This window comes from Nanorana parkeri, unplaced genomic scaffold (assembly GCF_000935625.1).
Source record: "Nanorana parkeri isolate BGI_ZX_2015 unplaced genomic scaffold, ASM93562v1 scaffold1033, whole genome shotgun sequence".
In the NCBI taxonomy this organism is placed as follows: Eukaryota; Metazoa; Chordata; class Amphibia; order Anura; family Dicroglossidae; genus Nanorana; species Nanorana parkeri.
This window is the reverse complement of record NW_017307301.1, coordinates 273,204-286,889: the sequence shown is the minus strand read 5'-3', so window position 1 is coordinate 286,889 and position 13,686 is coordinate 273,204. Positions and strand designations below refer to the sequence as shown.

Sequence of the window (13,686 nt, the reverse complement as noted above, 5' to 3'; positions counted from 1 at the left end):
AGCACGGCTCAGCCGAGCCGATGCATATGCGTTCAGCTTGACTGAGCCGCTCAGCCATGATCGGGAGCTGTACGGGCTATTGTGAATAGCCCGTACAGCACCCCTTCGGTTCTACTGAACCGAAGGGGTCCTGGGGCCGAAGCTAGCCGAAGGATCGGCCGAAGCTATGGCCAGATCCTTTGGCAGCTTCGTGAATAGACCCCATAGTGGCTGGATTTGTTTTCTTTTTTTCAGGATTTTTTTCCTTTATTTTTACCTGGTAATCCTGCCAAGAACACACGTCCTGTCCCTACATATCTACGCTTTTCTCTACACTGTATATATGGGAGCACCAATAGTTATCACAAAGGCTGGTCTTCCTTTGTTCATCTCCATTATGTAGTGGATTTATTAGGCTAATAGTTGACATCACAACCTTATCTTTTGCTTCATTTTAGGGCCCATTCACACTAATGCTGTTCACTAATTGCAGGCTTCTGTGTGCTTAACACATGGTAACACGCAACACAGCTACCGTGCGTTCCAGTGCAGCAGGTGTGTTGCATTGCCATTAATTGGCATGACTACGCAAACCTCTCAGCCACAATGCACTTGACTGCGCCACAACGTGCGGCACCTCAATACTGTTCGTTGCATGCAGTGCCCCCCCCCCCTTTTTTGGTTTCCTTGCGCACAAAGGGTACAGATAGCCCCATTTGTGACCCCCCTGCTTGTTGCCAATACTTTAAAATGGAGGCCAAATTGTCATGATATATGAAGCTCATAGGAAAAGAAGAGCCATACATTAGAGAGCAGCTCTATATTTCCATTTTCCCAGCCTGCAGACATATATCCTTAGCTTCACTATTATTAAACAGAGTTTTCTTGTTTTATTAGTCCCAATCTGGCTTAACAGATTTTGAAAATGTGAAAATAATCCTAAATGAAAGCACTTTTTTAATAATGATGATGGGTAAAACATGTATCTCTCTAGCATAGGTTAATAACACTTGCTTATTTCATATATCTCTTGAGAATCCTATTGATGAGATACAAGCTCTTAAGTTTACTGGGTCTAAGCATCTAGTATGACCATTATAATGGGGCCAACTCTTCCTGTTGGATTTTTTACATTTATTTTCTATAATGGAGAATGAAACAGGACATACTGGAAGTTGGGAAGGAACACCCAAAACTACAAGGTGTATAAGAACAGTTAGCAGTTATGGCACGAATGTCTCACTCTTGGACTTGGACTCAAAGACTGACTCATCCCAGAAAGTCAGGTCCACCTAAAACTCAAATTGCTTTTGGGTGTATGGATCCTTTAACTCAAATGTGTGTTGATGCCAGGAAAGGTTTGCTATTTTGGTGATCCTTTAGCAAAACAGCTACTTAATACAAAGCCTCTAAGGGTATACTGGCATAAGATGAGTTTTTTCTGTCTCTTCATGATGTAAACAAGAATATGTCTCATTATTTCAGGTAAGCAAACATATTTTTCCGGTAATGAAGATGTTAATTGTTTCCAATGTGCGCACAGGCCTACTCTGCTGGTTATTCCCCTCAGACTGGAAGTCCCGTGTCCCTGGACATGTTTCCATTTCACGTCATTGTGAGCTCAGCCGTTTAAGTCAAAGAGGGAGAACAATATCACTCTTTCACTACCAAACAAAAAAGCATTTTATTTCTGTTTGCCGCCCTGCTGCAGATTTACTTTATATGTTATTGTCTGGCCAAACTATTGTTACAAGGGCCATGTATAAGGGACGCATGTGGCATCTCCCCTGACTTTTAGCATGCAGTGATTGGGCCTTAGAGGCTTATTGCCAGGTCTGAATACTCTCATGTGGGGGAAGGGAGAAGGTCATTAGAAATAAAGTAACATTTTCTTATATTATTACTGGTCTTTTTAATTTCATTTTCAGTCTCTGTGTTCTGGTTTTAAAATACTACGATTTTCTACCTTATGTAATCCTTCCATGTATAAAGAAAAATGGCAAAAAAACAGGATGTTTTAAAATGAGTTGTTGAGGAAAACACTAAAAACAACCAATAAATAATACGTTTGATTACTTTTGTGGTATGGGAGTATAGCAAATTTGTACTGTTGAACAGTACCTGACACCCCCAAAAAATATAGTACCTGTGCCCACTTGCTCCATTCTACTATTGACAGTGCAGCTTATACAACATTATACACCTGAAACATTTATTGGGTCATAGGGCTGAGGCTTTCTTTACTCTATCACACTTACTCTGCTATGCGATGGTGCAGGTGTCATTGTTAAAAACCAACAACACAGACTCACACCTCTATGCAGGTTCTCTAACAAGGGCTTGGCCATTACAATTACTTACAATGTCATAATGGGGTTAAGTGGCCATTTTAAGTTCAGATTGAGCATATTTAACGGTCAGAAGCACTGTTGAGATGACACAAAATAAAAACATTGTTACAGTAGAGCAGCATCATTGACTAAAACTCATATAAATACTTTATATAAATTAGACGCATTTTCCAAATTACCTGCAAGAATTATTAGCTTAAAGGAAAAGCAAATGATTTAAGTTGAGCAAATTATTTATGTTGTTATTGCAATGTTTACTATAAAGTAATTGCTATGTGACTTTCACAAGTTGCAAGTTTCTTATCTATATTTTTTTATTACTATCTTGGTATGGGAGTATAGCAAATTTGTACTGTTGAACAGTACCTGACACCCCCAAAAAATATAGTACCTGTGCCCACTTGCTCCATTCTACTATTGACAGTGCAGCTTATACAACATTATACACCTGAAACATTTATTGGGTCATAGGGCTGAGGCTTTCTTTACTCTATCACACTTACTCTGCTATGCGATGGTGCAGGTGTCATTGTTAAAAACCAACAACACAGACTCACACCTCTATGCAGGTTCTCTAACAAGGGCTTGGCCATTACAATTACTTACAATGTCATAATGGGGTTAAGTGGCCATTTTAAGTTCAGATTGAGCATATTTAACGGTCAGAAGCACTGTTGAGATGACACAAAATAAAAACATTGTTACAGTAGAGCAGCATCATTGACTAAAACTCATATAAATACTTTATATAAATTAGACGCATTTTCCAAATTACCTGCAAGAATTATTAGCTTAAAGGAAAAGCAAATGATTTAAGTTGAGCAAATTATTTATGTTGTTATTGCAATGTTTACTATAAAGTAATTGCTATGTGACTTTCACAAGTTGCAAGTTTCTTATCTATATTTTTTTATTACTATCTTATTTTATTACTATTATTATTATTATATTTGTATTATTACATGTAATTTGCACATTAGCTACTAGGGGGAACAAACACTCACTTTCCAGTCATTCTGCCTTGCTTCTTAACAACCATTGAGATGAGATATCAGCTAGACAAGGAGCTCATTATTTTCAGTGGGTCAACTGACTCATAGGGGGTGATTTACTAACCTAAACACACGCACGCACTAGGTGCGTGTGATTTTCACACAGTAAAACGTATTTATCAACCAAAAAGTCTCTAAAAGCATATTTCCACTAATGCCATATATGGAAAAATCATGCACATGATGCATATATAATGCTGCTTCACAGTTTAGACAAAAATGGTTAGCTCATGCATTTACATTCCTGCATTCATCAACGCAAGCAACAGAATGTAGAGCTAATTTACACAACATCACCTTGCAATTCATGCTTGGCTTTGCACAACACACCTGCTGGGTGTGTACACACTACAAAGGTGTTTAGATTCCACCCATAGATCATGCTGGGAGGGAACACACTACAGAGGTGTATACATGTTCATGGTGTGTTTATAAGGTTAGTAAATCAACCCCATAGACTTGTATTGCATACAAGTGCAGTAAAACACATCAATTGTCAAGCTATACAAAGCAGGATATAAACAAGGTTTGTCAAACATCAAACACTGATAACATGATTTGCACCAAGCAGAATTATTTTACAGGTATATTGAAGAGTGTAATTGAAAAGACTATACATTCCCTTTAAAGAGGTTTTCATAGTCACCGTCACTGCTTGCATGACGATGTACAGTATAGTATACACTTATTGGAAAATCCCTCTCACCGGGGATGTGCCAATCCCATGTGCTGATGTTTCCTCAGCTACGACATGACTCATAGTCGGAAACTACAGTCTTGTAATGGAGTCAAACTGATCACAATGGAATTCAAGAATAGTACATAACTTTATAATGTACTAATAGTAAACAAGAGTCTATACGTTCTGAGAGTTTCTATTTTATCCAGCGATAATAACAACTGAAATCAGTGTGCTTTTTATAATCGGTACACACGTCCCATAAGGACCAAGGGCTCTGCAATTAGTCACACGTGGATACTAATTTGTCTCGTCGGTTAAAAACAGGGTGAGGTTGCTAGACACTCATCATGTAATGGAAATCTAGCTGTCTCAGATATAGTTTTCGGAGTATTATACACAACTGTGATAGAACAGATTTTCCAGTGTCTATAGATAGATAACATGCATTTGCATTGCCTTTATTTGATATCTTAGGCGTTTTCCATTCACGGAAAAAGAGTTGGAAATCACCAACTTTTAGGACAATGCAGACTGGCAGCGGTTTCCTACCCAAAGCAATCTCCTTAGTTGGTATTCAGCTATTCATCCTATTTGAGTGCAATGTAGCTCTGGAATGCAATCGTTGCTTTGAGCTGAACCTAAGCATTCTAGCAGTCCAGGAGCTGCCCTTATACACATCTGAATTTAGCCATTTGGTGCAGTTTTTAGGTAGGGAGATGCCATCTGCTCTATTGGTATGCACAAGAACAATAAACCTGGAAATGTCCTGTTTAGGTGGGTACTTACCTTGTATTCACATAGAAACCCCCCTGTTGCTCACCATCTTACAACTACTTGGTTTTCTCTAGTCGGAGAGCTACAATTACAGATTTCTCTTGCCACTACACCTGCTGGTAAAAACCTGACTTTTCTGCAGGACTATAGAATCCAATAGTCTAAATTGTACCTGTTTATAAAAATCCAGTAGTCCAACCTCTGTAATGTAAGAGACAGCTTCATGGGGGGAGGGGTATGGTAGGTGGGGAGCTTAATGTTGCTACCCAAAAAGCCTTAGCCAAACAGCAGTTTTCTATTTTTCTATTAATTACCCTTTAATATGTAAGTGTAAGGAGCAATGTAATGTTTTACTTGTAGTATGACAACCAGTCCAAATTCACTTTGCTTTCGATTTTACAACAGTGAAATAATTTCTGATTGGTTGTTTGGCTTACTACATATTGCATTGTGCTTTTTGTCTTATTAGAAAATCTAGATCCTTACAGCGTGGTCGTCCAATATCACATCACAAAGATGACCCACAAGGCTGACAAAATATATCAGAATATGTGCACCACTTTATAGAAGGCTCTGAAACAGACGACTTGTCATGCCGCTTTATTGCGTATCTTGTAAGCAGGACAGATAAAATATAGACCACCAACAGGGTGAGTAACCCTATGGGAAACCGCAGTACATCTGCTTCCCTCCTCACATCCACCCTCCTGTTCATACACCAAGGACGCGTTTCCTAGAAGCAGCTGGTGCCCACACTTCTGCAGAGGATGAGATATGAGAAATATGTTTCCCACAGGGGATAGTCCTGTCCATAAAATAAATATGTCTTTCAGGTGTAAGCTGGTGTTTAAGATGACATGACACATGGTCACAAGAAAAACACAAAGCTGACTTTCAGTGTGATCTGTGGGGACAGTCGGGTTGAACTCATCGGGCATATCAATGAGAAGCTGAGTTTGGCAATGTAAAATGACATCAATTTTAAAATTGGTGTTTCTTATTGTATACTAGTAACAATACCTAAGAATATACAGTTTCCCATCATAGCCACTGTTTATGAAGCAATTCAGTCAGTTAGTATTGCTAACAAACGATAATTGAGATCCACACTGGTCTGTGCATGATGGGGCAGTCATGGGAAATCGAACGACAGTTCGATGACGGGACCAAAAAAATCATACGATAATTGTAAGGTGTATGGCAAACCTTTAGACAAGATATTGCCAGCTTGAAAACTTTAGTGTGCCCCTCTTTTGGCAGAAGTAATATATAAAAAATGAATGAATTACCCAGACACCTCTATCATTTACAGACTCTTCCAGTGCACATAACGCAACATATACACCAATCTTTTAGATAAGACTTCATTAAATTCATCTGGCAGGTAAAGCCCACAACAATAGGAAAAGACATTTTGCTTTTTCTCAAAGGCAAAACAGGGTTCCAAGACCTTGTGTCATACAACTAATCACATGGCATTGGCTATTGACTGGTTCAGGCATAAGGAGACTAAATTATGGGGTGCTTTGGAACGAGTCTCCTCCTGGACAGGTGACTCAGCAATGTCTGCATTAAAAAAAAAATAGATCACCAATGTCCTGGGTCCATTTTCCGTCAGGGACATTTTTTGCATACATGCTGCATACACCATCACTGTATGGCTATCCTCATGGAGCTCCAGTTTTGACTCAGAACTCAATAAATGTACTGTGTATTAAATGGCTTCTGTTCACCCTGGCCTTAGAGCATGCGTTTGCTTGATAAAGAAGTTTCCACTGTGCCACGGACTGTTGAGTCCAGCATAATGTGTAAATGCTATACAAATATGGATTGGAAAATAAAAAAAACATGCAGGGAGAAACAAGTACTGTAACCAGTTGTATAGAGAAAGCCCCTAGGCTCTCTTCATATTGGATACTAAAGTTCTGATTTGAAAGTTGAAGTGTTATATATTAATGTTTTGCACTAGCCTGTATTCACTTCAAATACTCATTCAGGCTCATGAGAAATTCTATTTTCCTTTATGTTCCTCTAGGTGAATTTTAAAGTAAAAGAAGGCCAGTGTAAAAAATAGTCCTGTGATAAGTAGGCCCCAATGATACAGGACATTGCTAGGACATTTTCTAGCAACCAGTTCATCTCAACATCTCAAAATCCTCTTCTTTAATATAAACAATATACATCAACACTGTAAAAACTGACAGTAACTCAGCATAAGAAAAAATAAACCTTCATATTGGATGTTTACATGGAGTAAAAATTAAACACATGTATTAAAAATGTAACAATGGACCTCACTACAGCCATTCCACTTACTAATATACCTTATGTACCAATGCTCTTCTGCCTCTTGTCTCTCACCTCTCCTCCAACCGTTTCACAGTAATTGATTAATGCTGTGAAACTATATAGGGACTGAAACTCCATTAACATTCCCAACCAAGTGTAGAAGAGGGACCTCAACCAAACAACAATCTTCAATAAATTGAACATTCTATGACCTTCAAGGCATGGGGGAATTTATGTTTCACCAAGATGTACAAACTCTCCTTGTAAAATGATAATTTCATTTGCATAGTCAGTCCATATTTTTTTTTAATGAATTGGGGTATTTTGGTACCCACAGCAACTGGCATTGTCGCAGTCCATCACTCCTTGATTCCTTGGATCATTTCTGACCTGGCTTTTATTTGAGTGACCCAAGCCCTCTGCTTATGTTCAATTGAGTTTTGCCCATGGTGTTAAACATAGACTAATGGTATTTATTTGTACCTTCACTTCCCCCTATTTTTAATCACATATTCCTGTTAGAGGTCCCTAAGGACTGGTGTGGATAATACTGCCTTCAATAGATTATATGATTCAGTTGTAGTCACCGTCTGCACATTTTAAAACCACAAGTACTGTTCTCAATTCAACTGGGAGCATGGATGTCCCTGATTGGAGTGAAGTAGCTCTCACTGTGGGTGGATCAGAAGGCTGGAGATTCTCAGACAAAGCAAAGCATTCCTTATCACACCCTGGGGTGCGGATTTTCACTCTATGGCCAGCACTTCAGCGCAATTTAAGAAATAATATGAGACAGTTGAAAAATCATACTGAATAAGGCTGTGACTAAGGCATGCTTACAGTATAGAACAGCTCCCCTAGTGCTGAAATGATTAGGCAACTAGGCAATGAATACTGTAAAGATGAGCAGAGGTTTGGCACATGGCAAGACATGGCATGGCGTTCCATAGTCTTCCAGTGCAGAATTAAAGCTGATTTGTTGCTATAGACAGTAAATACTGTATATTTGCTCTTTGTAGCAATATTATAAATTCACTTTTTTTTCTATTTCTTGGTTTTATTATGCATGTCATTTGCTTTTCTCCACAGCAGTCAAACATTACAGTCAGGCCAAGACTGTAATTGAATACTGAAGTAGCATCATCTCACTGATTAGGTAATCTCTGTACTCTCTCTGCCAATCAACAGGAGTTTTAAGAGTTAGAGGGTACTTTAGTTTAGACATAAGGACACTTTGCAGTTAAAGGTGCTGCAGGATTTACAAATGTTCTGGGAGCTGAAAACTTTGTGCTTAAAACTGCCAGCATCAAGCTGACATCATCAAGAACTAACAGGCCAAGCATGTGGGTACCACCATTTGATGCCCCTTGTCTCATTTAGAACGACGTGAAGTATTAAGATGCATGTACCTATATGCTCAGATATCCAGTGACCTGGAAGAATAAAATAATTAGGCTAGGTTCAGACCTGAGTGACACCCGGGACACGTGTCCTGGGACAGCGCAATCGCGTGCTAGTGCACACAGTGGTTGCCGCTCGGCCCCATTGATTTCAATGGGGTTACATACGCACGACAATCGCTAAAAAAGGTACCTATTTTTGCGACACACATGTTTAATCGCGGCGGGAAACTGCGTGATCCACCCGGCACGACTGGGGTGCCATTAGAAAATAATGGCACTTCCAGCGCAATCGGCTGTGGTGGGCGATTCCGTGACCACCAGGCAATCTGTGCGGTTTGTGCACGATTGCCGCACGGTTAGGGGTTACCGAGGTGTGAACCTAGTCTTAAGGGGCTACAATGGTGCATGAAAAACACCACCAAATGATTGCCCCCAGTGTTTCTCAAGTGAAGTCAGAAGTGGTCCCTGACCATCAATGTGGGTGGCCAAGTCTGCTACAGATCAGGTCTCCTGCTTCTTAGAAAAAGAAGTCTTGGGTGACCTGAGAATGAACTGAGTGGAAGACACAGACCAGCTACTGAAGGTGTCATTTTAATTAGTTACTTTCATTGCCTGCACTTTGCTCCTCAATATCTAAATCCCAGAGCCTAAGAAAATGTAGGCCAATGTATTTACTAGTTCAGGCATACACTGGCATACACTTGCCAACCATGGCAAAGAATCCTATTAAAAAATGCAGCAGGCCCACCAGAAGCACATACGAGAAGCCTCCTATATCTGGCTACAGGAAATTATATCAAACCCAGAAAAATAAAGTGTTTTCTGATTGTAGCACAGTTCTGTTGTTTGCTGGAAACCATTAGCAGTTCAGAGATTTATTTTTATATGCTGATCTTTAGTTATTATGGTCAAATTATTCAAAAAACCTGAATTCAACATAATATACCACACACTATTTAAGAGTCCTGCTAACAAATATCAGAAGGTTGAGCTTTATGTGTTAAAAAACAAAGGAAAATAATTGTGTTAAAGAAAATCGCAGGAATTTTTAGATCTTGTACTTGAGAGAGAGATCAACTGAATAATCTTCCATGGGATTATAGTGACTCTGCTATCACAGGGTCACTTATGAAAAAGACTAGCCCTATAAAAGAAGAGGCACTGTACTTACCTTATTGGTGATTCAAGCATCACGGATTCACTACTCTCCAGCCACTGCAGGTATTCTTCACTTGTTGGTGTGTGATGTTCCGCTCTTCCTGCCACATGCGCCAGCTTGAACATCTGGAGGTATGAGGTGGTGGAAGTAACCATTGTGTGCAGCAGGTAGAGCAGGCATTTCACCTATCTGATCTGTCAAATACCTGCAGCGTTTTAAGAAGTGCCTCTCCTTTTACAGTGCAGGTCTTTTTCTGTAAATGGCCTTATGGTGACAGAATCCCATTAAAAGCCATGTTACCTCATATAGTTTACCTAGGGGCAGCCATATTTGCTCACTACATATTCTTTGCTGCACATTGCTTCACATGTTTATGTCTTGCTGATATGCATATCTCCCTGCAAGTCCAGGTAGGTTCTGTCTAACTGAAAACAATAGACTTTCTGCAGTCTTTAATGAAATGCCCGCAAAGCTCCTGGTATTCAGTGACCATGTGATTTTTTGCCTAGGCTTTAGATCACATGAGGCAGCTTGGGAGCAGAATTCTTTTTTTATTCATGTCAATAAATAGGTAGTTTTCTTACTCAGAGTAATAAATCCTCTTGAAATACATACATTATATGCCTTGTGTCCTTATATTTATACAGTATATTGTTTGCTGTAGTGAAATGCATGTTTTTCATTAGTGGATACATCCCGTCTCTGCTTTTAAATAGATTGATATTTCTTTATTTTTTCAACAGAAACTACTAATGCGTATATGTCACACACATATACTAGAGCAGTGAGGGTTATGTGGAAGTAAATGTGAGTAAGGTTCTATAGGCTTCAGTACTGTAATTGTGGCGTGTCATATCATAAAACCTATTTTAAGAGGTTACGTTTTATACTTATTTGACATGTTTAGCTTAAATTTTGTACTTGTTATGTTACTGTGGATGTATCAGAGGGGATCTGCACAGTATTTGCATCAATGTTTGTATCACTGTTTTGCTGAACATGTCCTGAGGTTACAGGAAATTCGATGGAGAGATTACAATCTGGCAGCTACAAGAGACACTGCCACTAATAACCATTACTTTGCCATTGACTTGCATGATATTGTTCTTTTAGCTTCACACACTTATGATGCTTGTTTATTCTTATATTATATAAAAGGGAATTTCCTAGTTTAATAGACAAAACAGCATCAATTAGCCTCCAGATGAGGCAGTATCAGGTTATATAGCAATGTAGCTGGAGCAACACCAAAACTGTATGCCGGAGGCCTTTAATATGCTGTAAACAGATGTTTTATTGAATTATGACAAGTGTCTCCACACATTTATTCATCGGTAAATGTGATGAGCCCTTCCGGAGTACCTTATGACCATTATTTAATGTACAACATAAATTAGAAAGTATAGAGCAGCGATAGAGGGTAATAGGACTGTCCATATATTCATATATTAGTTGCAGTAGTTATCTCTCTTTATTTCCATATGTATTAAGGATACAATGAAAGGAAATAGATTCTGGTTTTCAAAGGTCACTAGACCAGTGAGGGTGAAATTTCATGTAGATCACCTTGGTTCTCATGAAGAGAAAGGAGGATTTTTTAAAAATCATAGCCATGGGTTATAATGAGACAAAGGAGTTTATTTGCTAAAACAGTAGAGGCAGTTCACTTAGCAAAGTGAATGTTCACTTCACAAAGTGAATAATAGCAAATAAAGTGAACCTGTGCTCACTTTAAATACCCAAACACATGCAAGGAAAATTTTTAAAATGTGGATTTTTGCCAGCACATGATTGATGTGAGCAGTGCTTCATCTTATTTACTAAGCTCAATAAACATTCACTTTGCTAAGTGAACAGCCTCCGCTGCTTATAGTAAATAACCCCCAGTGGGTTGGGAATTGGCACAGACTGATTCATCTCAAAGTTTAAGAATTACAGTCGAAGCATATTTTTGAAAAGTTTAAATTCCTTTGTATGGTATACCATCATCAACCGCTGGACTTTATCTCTACAGGAACTCTCACTGGGACAATACTGTAAGCATTCAGCACATGGTGTGGGATTGCGTAAGTTAAGATTCACACTGAGCATCTCTCTAATTGCTTAACTGGTCCACAAGACACAAAGACACTGGCTGCTTCCCGGACCCTTTCACAGACAGTTTAATTGCCTCTTAGATAAGCAGCAGTAGGCTGGCAATGCCCTAATTCCCTCTGATATGAGTCTTCTGCTTGTGTTTACAGGCAGCCACATTCACAGTGCATATCAATAATACATTAAGCAAGCAGGCTCTAAAAACCTCCCTCCATATCCACATCGATGGCATCTTATTGGGAAGTGTTGTAACCCAAAGCAACCCACCAGCATTTTTGTTTATTGCTCTTACTGCTCCAAACTGATGAATTGATAAATATAGTGAATCTGGTATAGATTATGAATCTGGTACGCTCTTTGCATTTTTGTTATAAAATAAACTCTAGAATGTTCAAGGTAAATTCACCTATGCATGTGTGATACAGAACAAATACATAGAACTGGACACAGAATAGTAATATGCATTCAACTATTGTGAGTAATCTCAGCATTAATGCTTGTAATACAGAAGTAATGTAGGCAGTTGAATGACATGTACCATATGTATGCAGTTATCTGGATAAAATGCCCTATTATTAGTAAAAATGATGCGCAACTACATTAACAGGACTCTTATCCCCCCAGCTTGATTCAATCATGACAGCACGAAACACACCGATGTGAAGACACAGAGCCTCCATGTAATTCTAATACACATTGACTGGCAATGCCTCTCCTCATCCCAAGTCACTACACAAGATATAGCTATGTATACAAATAAATGACACGGGCTAATACTAGGGGGCATGTTTGGGAGCATACCCTATTGGGATCACCTACTATACCGCTTAACACCCTGCTGCATCAAACTATAGTTCTAAAACGTACACCTTGACATCCGTATTTTATGATAGGTAAGATCATTCATGACATATTTAATTTATTGGGATTGCAGGAGAAGCACATATGGCACATAGACTGCCAACTCATCCTTGCATCCCTTTATCGGAAAAAAAAATGTTACAACTTTACCAAATTCATTTCTGAGATAATGTGCACAGTACACGTGCTGCTTACAGTTCTACTGTAGCCCTGTTCAGGATACACATGGTTATGGAGTATTTAGCATCAGCAACATCAGCAGCACAATCCTGTTATACTTTCCATAGTAAACTATCTATACTTTTATCATTCTGAATTACACAGTTTAATAAACATTATGGACAATATACATTGTAGCAGAGAAAGTTTCAAAGGATAGATAAACGAATGATAGATAGATAGATAGATAGATAGATAGATAGATAGATAGATAGATAGATGACAGAGACATGGATGGAGTGAATACAGGTGTGACAGCTTGAAATCTTTCTTACATCCTCAAACTGGTACCCAGGAAGATAAGGTGTGTTAGAGCTCCCCTACCTTCATTGGATGGGTATGTCCTCAGAGCCTGGCAATAAAACAGGGTGCAGAAAGTGAGCAGGGCAGGATAAATCCACCAGAAAGACATATCGAGGCTATGTGTACAACAAGCAAAGTTACAGAGCTATAGAGAGAGCAAGCTGAAGAGAGAGAGAGAGAGCATGAGGGAGGAGGCATGAGATACAGAGCAGTAAGGAGGGCAGGCTTCAAAGCGCACAGCTTGGATGGGAATTCTGTTCCCATAACCCCTCCCTGTGTCTTATTCTCCTATTGTATAAAGGCTGCTTGGGTTTTACAGCTGAGCAGAGAGGGTGCCTGCTTGAAGAAACCTTCAATGGAGCTTGTATATGGTGCCTTGTTACAAGAAAAACTCTACTAATTGCTATATACAATATCTGGAGCTGAACCAGATTACCTGGCTTTACACGACTTGCCAGCAGATGGCTACCACATGCTATGGAAGTGTACAATTAGATTGCCATTTGAAGTATGGTTACTT

General features: G+C 39.1%; 1 protein-coding gene across 1 annotated transcript in view; it reads right to left on the bottom strand.

Moving 5' to 3' along the window:
- The window catches only part of LOC108795983 (ephrin type-A receptor 3-like), a 187,364-nt gene extending 173,925 nt beyond the window's left edge, over positions 1-13,439 (bottom strand). Inside the window, exon 1 of the mRNA XM_018567347.1 lies at positions 13,188-13,439. Within this exon, the coding sequence (XP_018422849.1) occupies positions 13,188-13,275 (88 nt within the window). The 5' untranslated portion in view covers positions 13,276-13,439. The remainder of the gene's footprint in view (positions 1-13,187) is intronic.
- Between the last annotated feature and the right edge of the window lie 247 nt (positions 13,440-13,686).